The 21,099-nt window shown below is 35.5% G+C and overlaps 1 protein-coding gene across 2 annotated transcripts in view; it reads right to left on the bottom strand.

The window, feature by feature from the left end:
• Positions 1-21,099, bottom strand: part of LOC128030590 (raftlin-like) — an 80,202-nt gene that overhangs the window by 6,233 nt on the left and 52,870 nt on the right. For both annotated transcript variants that reach the window (XM_052618339.1, XM_052618341.1), the window contains exons 7-9: positions 14,414-14,529; positions 5,227-5,330; positions 427-502 (exon numbers count right to left, since the gene is read on the bottom strand). In XM_052618339.1, the coding sequence (XP_052474299.1) occupies positions 427-502; positions 5,227-5,330; positions 14,414-14,529 (296 nt within the window). The remainder of the gene's footprint in view (positions 1-426; positions 503-5,226; positions 5,331-14,413; positions 14,530-21,099) is intronic.

Genomic DNA, 21,099 nt, shown 5'->3' with positions numbered 1-21,099 from the left:
TGAATTACATATACAAGTGATGATGACGTGTGTGACGGGTTGATTAAAGCTTAACACAGTTCATTTGCATGAACCTTTCTTCCCAAAAAATGTAAGGGGTAAATATCATCAGGAAAGCCAAACATGCAGTAACACCCACTATGCACACACTGGCTTTGGTTTTCTTTGAAGTGCTATGAGCTAAACCTTTGTTTAAATGATGCATTGTTCTCTTCAATCGTCTTGTGCTTTCGACTCTATTTTATGTGGAGCTTTAAGGAAATGCCTCATGCACTTGGTGTGTGACTTTGGCTGCAAACACAAACTACATAGATGTTTTTAGCCAAGAAGCAGACCGAATGAGAGGACTATGATATTAACTGTGTGTGTGTGTCTGTGTTTGACAGCAGTATGTCAGTAATGTGGCTGGAATAAGAGGTCATGTACCTTGGATTCCTTCTTCTTTCGAGGTAACACAGGTCTCTGGAGGAAAACGATCTGCTTGGTGGCCAAACTGCCATCACTGGATGAGAGAGAGGAAACAGTTCAGTTAGTGATCTAGGTATGATTATACTTCAATAATGTTCAAACTGTTTGTCGTATGTCCAATCATCTTGAGCAGAAGTGCACAAACTGTTTTCTACGAAGGGCCAAAAATTGATAAAAAGTTGTATACTTGCACGGACACACACACACACACACACACACACACACACACACAAAGTTGGGTGAGTGTGTGTGTCTGTACTGGTATATATGGTTTATGATGGTTCATATGTGTGCAATGGCACAGGTACTACAATGTAAACATGGTTTATGAGGACACTTTCTGTGTCCCTGTGAAAAAAAAGGCGTAAAAAAATAACAAGATGGTGTTTTATGAAATTCAAAAATTGGCAGTAGTTTTCTGTGAGAGGTAGGTTGGTGTAGGGGCGATAGAAAATACAGTGTGTACAGTATAAAAACTATTACACCTATGGAGAGTCCCTGTAAACCAGAAATGCAAGTATGTGTGTGCGTATTAGAAATGAAGTTATTGTATAATGGCATGTTTTCCCTTTTTTCACACCCCCAAAAGGGCACGGTGGGCCTTTTTTGGGGGGCATCTCTGATTTACACCAACTTTAAATGACCAGCTAGTTTTCATTTGAGCATTTTTCAGAGCAGCCGCTCTGTGTTGATTAGAGTGTGTTTGGATATTCAGCATCTTATCTTGTATTTATATCTCCAATAATGCTGGATGGTGCACCCCCCCGCCCCCACTTGGAGATCTGTTTACATTTTTTAGCTGCGAGTGCAGTGGGAACATCCGGCATTGAGAGGGATGAACAAAATATCCGTTTTGTGAAATCCTGTGATGACTATATCTCTCTTTCTAGCTGTCTTGTCATGGCTCTATCGCTAATATGTGTAGAGAAGGAAGTTTTACATCATCGAGCAAACATAGAGTGCTGTGAGTTGTGTGTGTTTGGTGTAAAACCTCATTTAAACAGTTCAGATAAGCAGTGTAATCTCCAGAGGAGATGTGTTACTAAACAGTCTCAATCTTGATCCCCCTTTCTCTTTATGATTCTGCTGCACATCTCTTACATGGGCAAAATGGGCCTCTGCATCTCTGGCATAAGCTGGCAATCAATACCAAATGTCTAATTTGCCCTGCTATTTATTTATTTTTTCACTTCCTATTTTCTTGCTTGTCAAGGAACTCGTTTATTTATTCAAGGGCTTCTTGCTTAAATCAAAGAGCTAAAACTGGATTCCTGCAAGCCTCAGTCCATTAAAATGTAAACGAGAGGCTGGTCGGTGAAATTACAGCTCTGGTCTTCAGTCTCGCCAGCATCCAAACTAGTCTGCGTCTCCACTTTATGGAGGACGACACACGCCACCTATAAAATCCCCATCATTAAGGGCTTAATTGAATGGTAACTTCAGCAATTTTGAATATAATGAATGTACAAGCCTTCGGTACGGCGTGATGCATAGCAATGAGAAGCCGCCCTGTGTGTGGAAATATAACCGATTACAAACAAACTCATCTGCATTCAGAAAAGTGTTTTGTGAATTACCTTGTTTGTTTGGGAAGATGATTACTGGAGGACTTTTAGTCATTTTCTAGAAATTACACTAACAAAGAGTGGATTCCTAGCTCATCAAGAGTTGAGCATGACAAGAAAAAATATATATTCAGTGTAGAAATTTCCATTACACTTATTATATTTACCCCCCCCCCCCCCCAAAAAAAAAGTTTTTCTATGACAGTTTTTGCAGAAATATGAGTCTTAAAGCAAAATAAATAATTATTTAATACTGCAACATAAATCAATTTCATTTTGCAGTTAGAAAAGAATTGCTTGCCTTCAAAATATTAGTGTCTGTAATATTTTTTTCTCTCATACTCACAAAGGCTGCATTTATTTGATCTAAAATGCAGTAAAATGAGAAATATCTGTTCCTTTTTGTAATATATTTTAAAATGTAATTAATTTATAAATCTGAATTTTCAGCATAATTACTCCAGTGTTCAGTGTCACATGATTCTTCAGAAATCATTCTAAAATGCTTCTTTTTATTATTTTTCTTATTTTTCTTATACTTTTATGGAAACCTTGATACATTTTATTTTATATGACAATTTTAAATGAAATCAAAATCTTTAACATACTAAATATATTTACTGTGGCATTTGATTAATCCATACTTGCTGAATAAACGTTTCTTAAACTTATACTTTTTAATGATACTGTACTTTTTCAAAATACTAGGTTGTTTGTTGTTTGCTTGTCATTGACTTTTGTTACCATGAATAATAAACCTGGATTTTCACCAACACTGGTATTCATAGTACTACGAGTTTTACCCATATATTACCATATTATATTTTGCCTTGCAGAAAAACAAGGCCAACCTTCTCAAAGACATTGAAAAGTGACGGTTCTGTAGCATCTAGGACAACGTTTTGATTAATTAGCCACATTGCTGCTCTTGTGTGTTGTGGTATTTTGTGAAAGTTTAAAATAGGCCTGTAATTAATCAGCAGGGACTTCAGGACGGATAGAAGAATGACGTGTGAGAGAAAGGCCAACGCAGGATTGGCCCAGTGCAGACGTTGGGTATGACAGATGGAGATTACATGGTGAACTTCAGTTCGACATCGCTGGAAGCTTCCACTCGCCATTACAGGAATCATCAGTTAGCTTGTATTGACATTCCATTACGGCGAGCAAACAGAGTTCTGCCCCATACTACTTGTGCCAGTCATTACATCTGACTCCACGAGGCCTGCAGAGCTCTTTATACCCCGAGGACCCTGTTGCGGTTTGAGCTCAGGATGTACCATTACTCTAGATTGTACCATTGTTTTTTATGTTAGAAATGGTGCCCCATGAGAGGTGTTTACACAGAATCAATCGATGGCTTTATGTTTCCTACTTCTAAAGCCAGTTCACACTCAAAGGCTTTAAAACCTAGTCGTATTATTAGTCGTAATAGATTTTTTTACTGCTGGATGCCCTAACATGATTGGTGAAATAAGCAGGTGGTCATAACACCAATCGAAGATTTTAGATCTGATATCAAATGAATATAATGATACATAATGGAATTATATATATATAATATACATAATTAACATAATTTAAAGGAATTATGTGCATTTATGTATGTGTGAGTATATACACCATTATTTTTATCCAGCTGTGAAAACACCATGTCAAAAAAAAGAAAAGAAAAAAAAAAACAGAATCACAGAGTTGGAAAAAGGATCACTCCCTTCTGTCAGTATTTTGCTGTAATTACAGCCTTTAGTCTGTTGGGATTTGTTTCTACTAACTTTGCACATCTAGACTTTGCAATATTTGCCCACTCCTCTTTGCAGAACTGCAAAAGTTTGGTTAAATGTGATGGTGAGTGTTTGTGGACTGCAGTCTTCAAGTCATTCCACATACTGTTAGTAGGGTTTAAGTCTGGGCTCTGACTAGGCCATGCAGGGACATTCAGCTTTTTCTCCTTCAATCACTGTGTGATCAGTTTTGCTGTGTGTTTTGGGTCTTTGTCATGTTGGGAAGGTAAACCTTCTTCCCATTAATAGCTTTCTGGGCAGAAGATCTTCCTCAAGAATTTGACTGTATTTTGCCTGATCCATTTTTCTTGTATCATGACGAGTGCTCCAGTCCCTGCTGCAGAGAAACACCCCCATAACAGGAGATCACCTCAATGCTCTTCTGGAAGAATGCTGTTATTTGGATGCTGAGCTGTACTGGATTTCTGCCAGACATATTGTTGCGTGTCGAGGCCAAATAACTAAATTTTAGTCTCATCTCAGAATCTTCAAGGCAAAGCTCAGTTGTGACTCAATCTGGCCTTTCTTGAGGAGTGGCTTTTTTCTGGCAACTGCCCCATACAATCCACGAGAATTTGTGATACTGTTGTCACATGCACAGAGTTCCTGTAGGCCCCTTGGTTGCCAGTTTCATTTTCTACTTCAGTTACTACTACAGCTACCGTATGAGAATACAGGGTTCACACAGATAGTGTTTTGGTTGTGAGACAGGTCAGAGGATTTTTTTAAAAGTGCAAGGTCTAGAGACATGTTTTAGAAGCTTTGACATGTTGGTGTTATAGTATATCTTTCACTTGGATGTTATAAGCTCCACTGAGTAAATATAGCCTGATAAAACAAAAACTGTGTCCGCCTTCATTTCAGACTGCCACTAAAATTTCGAATATAAATAACGGCAATGCATAAAGCATCATATCAGGAACATGATTTTCAATGCATAAGACAAACTCATTTTAATTCCTTGTATATTTTCCATGCTTTATTTTTTCCCCTCTTAAATGCCCAGTGATCACTTGTGTTTTTTTCATTGAAATGCATGGTTTTTGGTTTCTTTCTTGCTGTTTATTGCCGTCAATGAATATGAATTCTCATAGTGCTAGAAGTCTAGCTGAACATACCACTAGTCTATGGCTGCACTGCAATTTGCATACTAATCCTAATCTTGTGTACTATATAGTACAAATACTGAGATTTGGATTATTGTGTACCAAATCCTTGTATGTTGAAAACAGTATGCCAAGGGGGTCTGGATAGTGTATTATTCCCAGTGCATTCTCAAAGTATGCATCCTTACAGCTTTTTCAGGTTATATGGCACACAATTGTTTTTTATTGACCTTTGCAGTTTTAGAAACTGTATGAACCTAGAAGTTAAATAAATAATAATGAATTTTAAGGCAATGACTTTACCTGTTGGTCTTGATGATGGGTGTAGGCAGCACACAAGTGAGTCTCCAGCCAAATGAAGCCAAAGACTGCAGCAGGGGAATATAGTCTGTCTTCACCTGTAAACCCTGAAAAGAAGAAAAAAAATGCTTTAAAGGGAGAAAAGTCACAATTAAATACAAACTATTGATTCGAGACCTGGTTTGGACTTTAAATGTTAGTCTTTAGGCATATATTAAGACATTTAAAATGGTGACTCTGTTAAAATCCATTGCTCTTTTGTTCTTGTTATTTGTGTGGGCATTTGCTTTAGTATAATTCAAATATCTGCAAGTTTTAAAAGGTTGAAAAACATATAACTTATACAACTTGTCGGTATTTGGAAGTTTCATAATAAAGTAGAAATGTGTCATATACTGAGGATGTGGGTTTAGCCTGATAGAAAACATATCCTAGTTAGAGTTACCCATTCATTTACTATGGGTTAAATTAAGAAATGTAGTTTTCTAGGGGGATATAGTTGAAGCCTATAGTTGAAACTTGATTGGATCCCAGGGACTTGTTTGATTCAGTTTAAATAAATTCAGAGTGATAAAAAATAAGGTTTAATATCTGCTGTGGTTATAAAACAGATGTTGAAATAGAAGCTGTGTTGTATGAAGAGCTCATGAATATATTTCTGTGTGATTCAGGGAGCAGCGTTAATCAAACAGGGTTGTTTTGAGCAGTTAGGGGTTGTACTGTGGTTTCAAAGAGAAAGCTCGTACCCTCATTTCAGGAGGAGCACACAGGAAGTCAGTGCGGTTTAACGGCACCTGTCCTCAAAAGGAAACCATGTCGCGTGTCAGCCATGCACACACACTCATGATAACGCAAGACAGCTCTACATGATAATGCTTCACTTGCAATAATGTGCCACGAGTTTCGGCTCAGTCTCGCATGAATACACTATACAGTTAAAGATGAGTCACTGTGGAAAGTTCAGAGTAGATAACAACATGATGACTTTGGAGCAGGCTTCTAAAGCAACAACTAAAACCATATTTAGAGGCTGTTTTAGAAAACTCTACATATGGATAAAAAAACAACAAACACAATCATTGGGTAAAACTAGGTAGATTGGTTTAAGTATTATTATGTATAATTGTTTATTGTTGAAACATTAAATAATTGTGTTAAATTGTTTTATAAAAATAACAATATACACTACTGGTCAGTAATTTGGGGTCAGTAATTTTTTTTCTTTCTTTTTTTAAATAAAATCAATACTTTTATTCAGCAAGGATGTGTTGAATTGATAAAAAGTGATAGTAAACAAAATATATTATTAGAATATATATATTATTAGATTTTTTTTTGAATAAATGCAGTTTTTAACCTTTTATTGATCAAATATATTAGACAGTAGAACTGTTTCCAACACTCATAATAAATTTGAATATTAGAATGATTTTTAAATGATCATGTGATCGACTGATGTTAAATGTGACACTGAAGGCTGGAGTAATGATGCTGAAAATCCAGCTTTGCATCACAGGAATAAATTATTTTTTTAAGTATATTCAAATAGAAAACTATTATTTTAAGTTGTAATAATATTTCACAATATTACTGTTTTTTCTGTATTTTTGATCAAATAAATGCAGGCTTGATGAGCAGAAGAAACTTCTTTCAAAAACATTAAAAATAGTAATGGCTCCAAACTTTTTTTTTTTCTCACAATGCATTGTGGGATTGCCTTCAGTAAGCAGAATGCACGTGATGCTGCCTTAAAGCCTGTCTACCTTTCAGAACAGCCTACACAAACACTGCCCACGTTGATGTTGGGCCAGAGCCAGAGCCAGAGTCTTAGTTCAGTCCTTTGAGGACGTTTCGTTTCAACACCCTTCCTAGTTATGAAGCCCTTTTGCCCAGATTGGATGACATTGCTGTGGGTCGTTTGTTGAGATCTCAGAGGCCTAGGTTTCTGTTGAAATGGTTTTTGGGTATATCTGCGTTGGCCAAGACCACAGCAGCAGTCTTTAGGGACTCCAGATATGTGAGAAGAGGTTTTTGTTGGAAGCGGTCCCAGTAGTGGACCCTGTAAACAGCAACGCAGACTTAAAAGCGGAGGCGAATTGAGAAAATATGGTCTGTTTAATGGCTTTCCATTGCGGCAGGATTGTGTGAACATCTCGATGTTGTCGAAGTGCTACACTCTTTCAACATAGAGGTCAGTGAAATAGAGCAGAACCAAGACTACTCGAGTCGTAAAGTCAACACGAAAGTCAGCTCTGGAAATATGGTGCATTTCAGATTGAAGACAGATGATTGATGAGCAAAAACACGTTGGCAGAAATGTGATCATAATTGATTGGATTGTGAAAGAGAGAATGGAGTCAGGTGGTTTGATGAGGAGAGTTAAAGGAAAGGAAGAGGGGATGTCATCCAGGATGAAAAAACATTTTAGAGAATTTCACAATAAGATGTGTATTAAGATGTATGTATATTATATAAGATGTATGTATGTATATTAAAAATACAGATATGGTAAATTGTGATTTCATGTTGACTTAAAAGCTTATGTGTGCAATTTAATTCATTTTTTAACATAATTGTTATTTATTTATTTTTGACGTAATTTGTAGGTTGTAGTATTGTGTGCTTTCAAAAGTGACTTTGACTTGACCAGTGGTGTGAATTGTGGGCGGGACTGTTTACTGTTTGACCAACCAATAGAAAACATCGGGAGCATTTGTGTGTTCAAACTTTTCAGTCAAAGAAGCAGATTTCTGCTTAAAGACTTCCATTCTCAACAACTAAAAATAGCCTGGGCTTATTTTACACCTCTATCACACTTTTCCAGCCAGAGTCTACAGAATGCTGTATATGTCATGGATGTTTGGCTGCCACAATATATATATATATATATTTCCACACGGCCTGACAGCAACCGACCGTGTGCAGCATTAAAATCACACACATGTCATAAAGTTACCATGAACTCAGTTTACTGGAAAAATACTAATGAAAGATTTGAAAAGCAAGATTTTTTTCATTTCTGAGTCGTGTAGTTCAGCCACATTCACACAGACAAAGAAAAGTGTTCTTTGAAACGGCAGGTCGTGTGTTTTTCTCACCTCCACAGGAGCCATAAAGGTTACGTTGCCAAAGGATGTGTTTTAATGGTCTAGATATCACACTGATCCAGTGACTGCACTGACCTTTAAACTTTACCTTCTACTCTACATACTAAATATATAACACCTGAGAAAAAGGATATTGCTCAGAGGTTTCTCATGCACAGAGTGTTTTTCTCATGCACAACACTGCACGGCTAAACTTCATTATTAGCATCATGATGCAACCACGTTATAATCGTATTTGAGCTCAAATTGGGTTTCTGGTAACTTTTAACAGTTAACTTAGTTAACTTATTCTACTTTGTTAGATCTCTCTCATCAGGGTTCAGTGCGGATCCCCCCCCCCAACCCCACCCCATTCCTGTTCTTTATAGTTGAATAAATCCAATTGAAGTAGCATAAGAAGCGCTTTCAAGAAAACGGATCCGGGTAAAAGTGATTAGAGTTTAGACTGTAGAGACGTCGGCATGCTTCAAAACACGCAAGAAGAATCTGAGGCTGCTGTAGTTACGCAAGCGCTAGATAGACATGAATAATTTGAAAGGGAAAGATTTCTTGAAAGCTAGATGGGAAAACCATAACAAGATCGGACTAAATTTCACATTGCGTCTTTAGATGCCACAGGAAGGGGATTGGTTTTAGCAGTCGGTGGACTTGTTCCAGACGTCCCCAGGCCTCGGTCTGTCTGTGTTTACTCCCAGTCTTCCTAAAATAGGATGCACTGCGGTAACTGTTTTCATATCCATGTTAATCATTACAATTTCCTTTTTCTTTAGTGGCTAGACAATGTGCAGGACTCTTTATGCAGGTAAAGCGGTGTTTATACTTCACAAACAACATGATTATCACCACCTGTGTTTGCTAGGTCATTACAATGTCAGCATGACACGTCTGAAAAACACTGCAAAAACAGAAGTTAATCTATCCGTCTGTATGTGTGTGTGTCTGTATATATATAGATAAATTATTTTACAGAAACAACTAAATTACTTTTTTAATTGTTTTCATGCAAGGCTTTTACATGTTAGAGTAAAACAGGCAATTCAGTTTTGTCCTTTAAATAATATAATTGCGCTAGATTTCTTTAAATTTAACTTTACAGCTTATATTGGGACTTTATAGCCTGGTTTCACAGTCAGGATTAAGACTAAGCCAGGTTCAGGCCATAGTTCAATGAAGATATTGAACATTTAAGTGACTTTTATAAAATCAAAATATTACTGGTGTGCATCTCGAGAAAAAACAATGCCACTGATATGTTTTAGGAAATGTCAGTGCAAGTTTCCTTCAGTTAAAACGGCTCAGACGTGCATTTTGTTCTGGGACTAAGACTTGTCTGTGAAACCAGGAGGATATCTTTCAGCTGTGCCTTTATCTCTCATAACTGTGACTGAACTTTATTTCACCATTACGTTTTTACTTTATAGATGTCTATGTAATTGTTAATATCAATATTAACAATACAGATAGATTTTAAAATATAGTTTATTTCTTGTAATGTTTTACTTGATTTCTCACAGCTCTGACTGTCTTTTCTTTTTAGGTGTTTTTGAGGCAATTCCTTTTTTTTATGCAAGGCACATAGTTTCCATCTAAAGGGTAAGATAGGTAATTTATTTCTGTACTTTAAAATACATAAATACACTATATTTTCTGCATTTTTAACTGTATATATAACAATTTTTAATTGTTATAATTTTATATATATATATAAAATAATTTTAATTTCAGTTGAACATTGACTTCTCTTAACTATGACTGTATTATTTTAACTTTAATTTACCATTATACTTTTTTTTTTTTTTTACTTTTTACTTTTTAGGCATTATATAGATAATATATAAATGTATTTCTTATCATTTTGAATTCATAACTCACTCTTGTGACTATATCTTACAGTTGCACCTTTATCTCTCATAACTGTGACTGAGTTTCTTATTTTAAACTTTATCATCATTACCTGTTTTAGTTCATAGTCATCCAGTGCTGTGGACTTCACTGCAGTTTTCTCTCCTCTTAACAACGCAGACTTACATACGGAGAGCTCACTGCGACTGTGATAAAAGGCTGTTAAGGCAATTTCTTTCTCAGTGGATCAAAACTAATAAGTGTTGCTGTGAGTAATTCTTCAAGGATTATTCCTCAAGGAAATCTAAAATGGAAAACTGTTTTTTGTGGTTGTGTTCCAGGGACTGAGTGCCCTCATTGCGTTACACGTCCAAGGTTACTCTGCCTATTGATTTTCCTTTGCCACAAGAATCAGAGATCGAGTCCTCGCTCAATTTGACTCGTATTGAACAAACATGGCTCAGTAACTCTGTACAAGTGCTTTCTGGATTTATGCATGCAGTTAAACATTTCCATATTATTTATAGGTGTAATAAATGATGATATTAATAAATATTTATTTATAAAAAATTATTAAAATGTATTTATTAAAATGTATTTATTTAGCTCTTTATGTTTTATACATTAAAATACATATATAAAAATAAAAACATTTTACATTTTATGCACACAATATATAAAAATTAAGTAAATAGGCACATTTAAAAATAATGTATATTAACTAACAATTTATTATGCAACTAAAAAACAAATATACACATACATTATATTATGTGGAAATAATATAAAAAAAATCATTTTTTAACTTACTACTAATTAATTTACCAACTAGATGATATATAATATAATACTAATGTATATAATATTAAAATAAATAAGAATATTCACATTTTGTATTATTAAACACAATTAGTGTGTGTATATATATATATATATATATATATATATATATATATATATATATATATATATATATATATATATAAATTCTGGGATATTGCAACTGTAATTTTTTATTTCAACAACTAAACTATTCATATATTGAATATCATCATAATAAATGATTATTTGTTGCGCTACATTAAAAAGGCATTTCTCAGAATACCATCATTGAGTGAATGAGTAATGTGCATTGATTTTCTGATGCTATTATAGAAACATGATTCACGAGACATTTGAAATAAACATGCAGGCTCATTGAAGACAGAAATATCACTGACAGAAAATGAGACAGTGATTGATGGGCTGACGGCAGACAGTGAGTCAGACTGCAGCTGAACATATCAATTCAAAACGTCTTACTACATTCGTGAAAATACCCTTCTGTCAGATTAATCTATATGATACTGATGCCTGGCATATACATCACCCTTACACAATTTTACAACTGAATACAACTCATGAAATCTTGAATTACAGTCGTGTTGAATGCTGGGAGATGTCGAGCAGATTTAGATTTGAATGCAGGCCGTCGACCGAGCAGCACTGAATAATGCTGAGCAGAAACAGCGTGTCCTTACCCTCAGCTACAGAACCACCGTCACGGCTGAGAGCGAGTGAGAGCTGCAGGATTATAAAATAAAGCTCAAAACTCGATTATGCTGATAGCATCGGTACACAGTGCTAAATAACACAACACTGTCCGGTGTACGTGCTCCTCACACACACACACACACACACACACACACACACACACACACACACACCCAGCCCAAGAAAGCCAGAGCGAGACCAACTTGAGAAGAATCAATGGCAAACTGGCACAATATCTGATTTCAACAAGCATGGCTAATACTCTCTGAGCAGAAGGGCACATTACCGTCACTCAAACGGGATGTTCGGAAGAAAAATGGGGTGTCCTGCTTCTTTGTGTAATTCATGCTGCACTTCTAGTTATTTCCCCCCCAGTTTTGCCTAATTGAATGGTTTTAAGTAGATTGTGCAAATAATTTAAGGAATAGTTCAACTAAAAATGTTCCGACCCTCAGGCCATGAAAGATGAAGATGAGGTTGTCCAGAGTTTCTCACTTGCTCACCAAAGGATTTTCTCCGTTTTCTCTTAAAACACTTTCTTAAGTGCTATTAGAAAACCACCCGAGAGCTGTTTTGGACTGTTTTTGCTTATAAACGATGCTTGAACTTGGCGTATTCTTTTCCTGGTTCAGACAAGACGATGTTTTCACTGGAGAAAGTAATGTTTTTGCTCCTATTTTAGCCAGATTAAACAGATTTAATTGAAAACATCTTAATGGAATTAGCATTTTTTTTTTCTTGCAAACAACCAATTTTTCACTTCATATGATGTTAACTGATGGATTGGAGTGGTGTGGATTACTTGTGGATTATTGTGATGTTTTTTTCAGCTGTTTTGGACTCTCATTTTGACGGCACCCATTCACTGCAGAGCATCCTTTTGTGAGCACAGGTAAAGCTACATTTCTCCAAATCTGTTCTGGTCAAGAAACAGACTCATCTACATCTTGGATGGCTTGAGGGTGAGTACATTTTCAGCAAATGTAATAAATTCTAATACATTTCACCAATAATTACAATGAAACAGCAAGTAATGCATTGAAAAAAAACAAAAACATTTTGAAGTAGAAAGACTGAAATAGTATTTCCTTGCAAAACATATGCCAATAACCTTATACTTTGAATAATATATATATATATATTAGTGCTGTCAATCGATTAAAAAAAATTAACTAATTAATCGCACAATTTTTTAAAATTAATCGCGATTAATCGCAATTAAAAGACTGACACTTTTTGGATATGTAAATGTAAAATGTAAATAATTAATGTAAACTCAAGACAAAGAAACTATTTAAATTCAAAATATGATTGTTTATTGGAATTTTTGTTTAACTTGTAACACAGATTTTCTCATGTAAACAACATACCTGCAATAAATCATCAATATCCTCCAAATTAACTGTTGGCTTGAAAGCCATATTTATTACAGAAATAAAAACACAGGCATGTAAGTACCATTTGAATTTCAAAACAATCAATGCCAATAAAAAACAAAAATGATTTCCATGTTGAATTCTAAGTGGACTGCAAAAAAATTCCAAAGTATAGTCATTGCCAGTGCTTTAAGTGAGCCGGTACGCTCATTTGGACATCTGTTTTAATAGAGGTTTTAATCTTTTACCTGCACTGCCGATTTTCAGAGCGCCCTTCACAATGCAAGCTTCCTAATTCATCCCACCCAGAGCAGAAACTACATTACCCATTCACCCTTAAGTTATACAAGTGAATAGCGCATGTGTCGCTTTTCCCACTGTTAAGTGTCAACAACTCATCGTGGCCGGAGAAGGTGTGTGAAACTCGTTGTGAGTTATACTAAAGCAAAATCTTGAGTATTTATTGTCTGATAAACATTAAAAACTGTATGCGGAGGTTGAGTCGTCCTGCAGCCCCCGCTGGCTGTTCAGTGGCTGCAGCATCTTTTTTCTAAGTTCTAAAAAAATACCGTAGACGGCAAGGCACAAATTTAGATATTCATTTATCTAATTAATCTAAAGCCTATGCACAAAGACAATATGATCTTTTCGTCCCCTTTTTGTTTTAAAGCTTGATGAAGAGAGAGAGCGCAAGTTGCTGCAACTGAGGAGGACAGTGATGCACGCGCACAGGAGAGATTGACAGTTCGCGGCACTGTGTACAAAAAATACTCCGCTACACAATTATTTCGTTATTTTCATTTAAGCTTATTAACGTTAGCGTTACAGAAAGGTCTGATTTACGCACTGTTACAGTCATTGTTTTTTTTTTTTTTTTTTTTTTAATGACATTTGAATTCATGATTTTAATGTTGCTGTTTCTTGTGGCAGACTAAATGAAGAGTAATGTTTCTTGTGGCAGACTGAAGAGTAATCCGGCAGAGTTTTATACTGAAACTTTCCGTCTAAAAGTCCTTCCTTGGTCTTATCCATATTTCTTTGCACGTTGAACACACATAGGCCACAACTGGAAATAAAAAAAAACTGCAACCGCGTTAATTGCGTTATTTTTTTTTAACGCGTTAAATATTTCAAATTAATCGAATGCGTTAACGCGCTAATTTTGACAGCACTAATATATATATATATATATATATATATATATATATATATATATATATATATATATATATATATATATATATATATATGTGTGTGTGTATATATAATTTCAATATGACTACAGCACTGTGAAGAACAGAATGCAAATGTGTTTGTTTGAGTGTAACTCACATGAATGATTGTCCATTGTTCCACCACTATAGCGTCGTACGCAGCAGCCGCATTGGTGTCGCTCTCTATTCCTTCCTGGAACACGAACACACTGTCCACAGTTTTGATGAGAACATCTGCACAGAATACAGGAGAAATCAGGCAGTGTTCTGGGTTTAATACGGTGGGTATAGAAAGTCAGGTGGGTCCAGTGTTGTTTGGAAAGATCTTCTGTTGTGTTGCCCAGAAGAAGGAACAAGTGTTGTTATTGTTGACTAAAGCTAAAAAAAATTTGTTCAATTAAACTAAAGCTGACATAATACATAAACATTAGTTGAAAACCTTAAACAATAGAAATGAGAAATATTGCATTGCATTACCTAAAATCAGTTTAAGTTTAAGTACTGTATTTACTAAAACGGAAATAAATCTACATTAGCTAAATGTAGGAAAGCACTGAAAGAAAAGGGACATTAACTACAGCGGGAATTCTTGGTGATCAAAATATAACTAGAGAGAGAGTGTGTGCGGATGAGGAATTCATTTGAAGTATTTCAAAGAAAAGAAAGAGTGACAGCAACAAGACAGAGACTAATGAATGACCGGCCTAATTAACCAGCACATCCATGAGGAACATTTCTGGTGACATAAATAAAGCCCTTTCAAATGTAAGAGCCGCACACATTTTAATGGCCTGATGTCACTGCCGCCCCACGCGCTTCCTGCGTTTGGCCCTATTTTAGAGTGATCTTTATATATGGGTGAATAATAAGCTCTGCTGAGTATTGAAGACGAGCACAGGGGCGTCTGGGAGCCGTGTTATTTCTGCTCAGTGTTTTCTCATGGCCTGAGAGCTTCCTTATTACCCTTTCCTCCATTTACACAGTAATACTGTTTGTGCTGCCCCTGTCTGCTCTGGGAGACACTCCAGATTACATTATAGGAGGGCTGAGGGATGAGCGACCGTGGGCCGGCCCCTGGCGGGAACCGATGCAAAGGGGTTTTTCTCGAGAAAAGGAGGGGGACCGGTGTCTGTCGCCTGCATCCTTCCATCAAAAAAAGAAAAGAAAACCTATTTAAGACTGAACTTACTCAACTGAAGGCATCTCATCGGGCTTTCAAACACGGCCATTGTTCTGGCCACCGTGCATCAGACGTTCCCACTTGGGATCGTAATTGGAAAAGTCCACTCGGGAGACTCCACTCGTCTGGACGGACAGCGATGTCTCAGGTGAGCAAGTCTGACAGGGCACTCTTTTCTACAGACGTGCCAAATGTCGGCTCAATAAGCTGTCGGCCCCGCGAGAAGCCCGTTTATGGAGATTGACGGGAGAGAGATTGTCCGTTTGATGGAGTGAGACGGCTGGAATATGTGGAGTTAGTCTGGCCAGGACCTGGTGACTGATAGTGTTCAGGTTTAAGTATGTGCCAGCGAGTGCTGCTGATGCTCAAGACAGCTTATGTATATTTTACAACATGGGGCCGAGACAGATAAAGGATGGAGGATGTGAACATATTAAATGTCAATCAGTTGAGCAGACAGACTGCTTCAGTAAAGGTCTCTGTGCTGACATTGATGTAAAAGCTTTGTTATTAAAGGTTAGATTACTGTATCACCTATCAGCACCAAACACCCAAAACCAATGATGAACTAACATTCTATCTATCTATCGTTTCATCTGTTATTATGTCATTCTGTTTCTCTGTATATCTCTCCATCTGCCTGTCTGTCAGTCTGTCATTCTCTTTCGATCGTTTTATCTGTCATTCTTTCTATCATTTTATCTATTGTTCTATCTATATTTCTATTGTTTTATTATTTATTATCTATTCTATTTGTTCTATTGTTTATATTTCTATCTATCTATCTATCTATCTGTCTGTCTGTCTGTCTGTCTGTCTGTCTGTCCGTCCGTTCATCCATCGTTCTTTCCATCCATCCATCCATCCATCCATCCATCTGTCCGTCCATCTATTGTTCATTCCATCCATCCATCCATCCATCCGTCCATCCACCCATCCGTCCATCCGTCTGTATGTCTGTCTGTCTGTCCATCCATTTTTCATTCCATCCATCCATCCGACTGTCCATCCATCCATCCATCCGACTGGCCATCCATCATCCATCCATCCATCCGTCCATCCATCCATCCATCCATCCATTTTTCATTCCATCCCTCCATCCCTCCGTCCATCCATCCATTTTTCATTCCATCCATCCATCCATAAATCTGAATTCTACTTTCTTTCATTCTAAACCTAAATTGGAATTTCAAAAGCATTCTTAATTCAATTTTGAATGGCACTAATGTTTAGGACAAGACTGAAAACCGGAGTGACATCTGTATTTGTCTGCAGTGTGAATGAACTCCATAAGTACAAGTACTGTGTATTAAGAAACTAAATAAGATCAGTTTGGATTTCACGTTGATTTTACCCCTTCAAAACTGACACTGTTCACTGTAATGTCGTGAATAGGTGTGTCTGTCAGTCTCTCTCCTTCATGGACCTGTTCTAATGGTTCTATTCATACTTTGATTCTTTTGTGCATCAGGAAAATGACAGTGGAGGTATCGCCAAAATCCCTTTCATAGTGAGAAAATACCTTATTGGAAATTCATATGCTGAATAATATCTGTGCCTTCGTGCATCTGAATATAGGCAGAGCAGCATGAATAGTCAGGCGCATGAATGTGTCGCAGCTGTTGGGGCATGTTCTCTTCTGAGGAGAGGGAAATTTGCACCGGAGCAAAAGTCAGACAAAAGACACCTCAGTCAACATCGTTTGCATCAATTCAGTGGGAGCTACACCTGGAACGGCGATGAGCCTGTGGCCCACCGTGTTGCTCTCCTGTGGATCATATGAACCTTTAATTGCTGAATCACAACAGTGGCGTTGAGCTGAGAGCATAGAGATTTGCAAATTCAATCCTGGGCTGATGGGCGGCACTCACACGGGCTTCCATTGACGCCACACCCATCGCATTAAAACCTGATTCCTGCCTCCTGTTCTCACCATGGAAACTCATCTCTAAGGATGAGAGAGGTGAAAGGAAAGCTTCCTTATAAAGAACATTCTCCTGGACAACTTCAGTGTCACTGAAGCAAAGCTAGACGGGGGCACAGGCGAGCTGCACAAGTAAATCAGTGGAGCAGAACGCCTCGCCAACAGCATCGACAAAGAGCAGAATCTATCAAGAGACTTTAAGCTGCCACAAAAGCCCCATCCACCCCAGGACCGGTGGATAAACTCATATCAAAGCCACCTGGAGGACAGTTTCTGAAGATGGAGGAAGAGGAGGCCGTGCCACCTCAGTTTGATTTTCTATCAAATAGCATGACAGATCTCACAAACCCCATCAAGAACTTGTCCAGGTCATTTTCACCTCAAAAACTTTTTTCAACAACATCATGCCTAGAATATTTCAGGATCATTAAGTATTTTACATTTGATAAATATTCATGACAAATAAAAATACTTTGCAAACACAATTCTCATTGCCATACCAAAAACAAACAAACAAAAAAAAAAAAAACCCAACAACAACATTTATGTTTTTTATATATATATATATATATATATATATATATATATATATATATATATATTAGGACCGGGACTCGATAAAAAAAAAAAATCTAATTAATTAGAGGCTTTGTAATTAATTAATCGAAATTAATCGCATTTTAATCGCAGATAAATATTTGACCTGAGAACAGTGAGAAGTAATTTTTTTTTCACATGGATTTATAGTATACCATTGAATAATAACTGAATACATAAGCTTAAGCAACAAAATATTGTTTATTTTTGTTCAACCAAGTCTAGCAGTGCAATTTTTGCCATGAAGTGTAGCAATAGCATATTTAGAAACAATTTAGAAATAGTACATTTCATAAATTCAGGAAGCTTATAAGTGTTTTTTTTTTAAGTAAAACACAATACTGTCAATTACATTCAGAACATTGGAAACACTGACTATTAGAAAACATCTCTCTCTTGCTTCAGAGGCCATAACATACTAAGTCCAACTCTCAACAACCTTGGCCAAAACAATAAAGAGTTCAACATAAACTGTTGCACCAACAAAATAATACATAGTTCAACATAAAGTGTAAAGTCCTCGCTAGCTGCTATATGTTTAGCGTTGAGGTGATACTTGAGGCTCGATGTGCTGCTGCGGTGAACGCTAGTCGGTGCTCCAGTATAATCGGTCCGCCGAAACTCATCCAGTGAGAAACGTTCCGCGGTGCAAAAATAAGTTATTAAAAATGCGGGAATTTTTTTTCTGTAATTAATTAATCTTAGTTAACGCGTTATTTTTTGTGTAATTAATTAATCTCAATTAACGCGTTAAAGTCCCGGCCCTAATATATATATATATATATATATATATATATATATATATATATATATATATATATATATATATATATATATATATATATATATATATGGTGTTATATTATATTATTTAATATTATAGTATTTTATTTGAATTAGCTTTTATTTTTGTATTTTCTGTTAAAATATATATATAAATATATTTTTTACTTTTATTTAACTTTAATTTATGTTTAAATTGACTATTTGTCATGAAATCATGACAATTAAAAAAATCTTTACAGTCTTAAAATCAGCTTAATTATTTTCGTGCACAATTTGATTGCTGTGAATACACTGTGAATTGTTACGGTTCATGCCATGGTTTGTGGCATGAATATGAATGATACCTTTTGTGCAGCATGCTGCTATTATTTTTTTTTATGATTTAGATTTTTTTTTTGATGGACAGTGACCAGCCAGAACAATCTACCATCAAGGCCGTGAGATTTGCCACCACTCACATTTATTATTATTATTATTATTATTATTATTATTTCCTGTTGATTTTGAGGTGAAACGTGACCTTGCCATGTTTTGGAGAGATTCTCCCAGAGAATCTGTCTGGGATGGGGTTGTGTTATCTGTGTGTGCATCCTTCCTCACACATCACGGACACGTTGATGTTTACAGCGAGAAGACACTGTGGGAGTGCATCACCATGGAGTTCTCATTATGCATTCGCAGGCCAGATTCAAAGAGGAGCTAAATTTGGAGAGATCTGGCCCATGTGCTCACAGGCCTGATAATGAATGCGTCTCCAGCCTTTCATGTAATCAGACACTTATGAAAAGTCTACATGCTGCTGTTGCTTTGATATCACATTGTTCCCGGTCTCCACGGGGCTCTGCCAGCACCTCGCCGTCCTCCTGCTTTAACACGGCCTTCACTTCCTGTTGTTTTTCTTTGCACGTGTGGTTGACATGAACACCATCATTTGTCTCGACTCATGAAACATATTGTGTTCTACTTTACATATTTATTTAGTGACACTTAGTAAGGTTATGTATTCCACTTTTTATTTACATTTTCAGTCATATTTGCTAAAAAAAAACAAAAAAAACTTTTTAATCAAGGCAATTTTGTATTTTCTATCTATACCATTAATTTATTTAGTGTACCCTTTTTTTAGAGGTCTTTGCAAAAACAACAACAACAACAAAAAAAACTATAATGCAAACAATTTTATTTTAGTATTTTTTTGTCCACTGTTATAGTATTTATTAATATTTTAATTAAGTTTTTATTTTTATATTTCATGTTTTCATTTACATTTGAATTTATGTTTTAGTAAATTTGTTATGTGATTTTGTCTTTTTTTATATTATAATTTTTTATATTTCATATTTTTGTTATATTACTTGTTATTTGTACTTTTACTATTTTAATCTAATATATATATATATATATATATATATATATATATATATATATATATATATATATATATATATATATATATATATATATATATATATATGTATAAGTCTTTAATATATGTATACATTATTTTCTTTATGCTTGATTTAATAGTTTTATATATTGTGTTCAACTTTCTTTTTTTATTTAGATAAGGTTATGTATTCCACTTTTTATTTGACACTTTTTTTTAAAGTCATGTTTGCATTTTTTATTATGGTCTATTATTTATATAAAGCCAATTTTGTCATATAGGATAGGCATTTGTATAGTCAGTTATTTTTCTTTATGTCTTTATGTATACATTTTTTTTTAATGTTTATTCATTTAATTCATTACATTTTTAAATCTATTTATTAGTGGTCTTTGCAAAGTCAAGCATCAGTATTACTTTTGCTTATAGCCACAGTTAGTTTGCTCAGTATTACAGCTCATTGCTTGTCCTGCATTTAAATTCAATTCAGTTAAATTCAGTTCAATTCAAGTTTATTTGTATAGCGCTTTTTACGATAAATCATTGCAAAGCAACTTCACAGAAAATTACATATCTACAATATTTAGTAGACAGTGGTGACTGTCAGTTAATTTACATATGGCAGAAATGTACAGAAAAATCAATTAAAGGCATAATCAAACGTAAAAGATGTAATTTGTTTTACAGATGCCTCAAATAATATTGTTTGCTAAATAGATGTTAGCTTTTACTTTTCTAAGCTATTGGACTTGTGATTTTTGCCTGGTTAGAGATAAAACAGGCAATTAGCATCAACTTATGCCATATCTAGAGGTCAGAAATATTGACTTTTCACCTGTATACAACCACCAGAACACCACAGCGTTGTGGCATTGAGTTTTTTCATGGGCCAATACCACTCTTATTTTACTCAGAAAATCAAATACATTT

This window comes from Carassius gibelio, chromosome A16 (genome assembly GCF_023724105.1).
Source record: "Carassius gibelio isolate Cgi1373 ecotype wild population from Czech Republic chromosome A16, carGib1.2-hapl.c, whole genome shotgun sequence".
Classification (NCBI taxonomy): domain Eukaryota; kingdom Metazoa; phylum Chordata; class Actinopteri; order Cypriniformes; family Cyprinidae; genus Carassius; species Carassius gibelio.
Note: the sequence above shows the minus strand (reverse complement) of the source record. Positions and strands in the feature narration are given on the sequence as shown.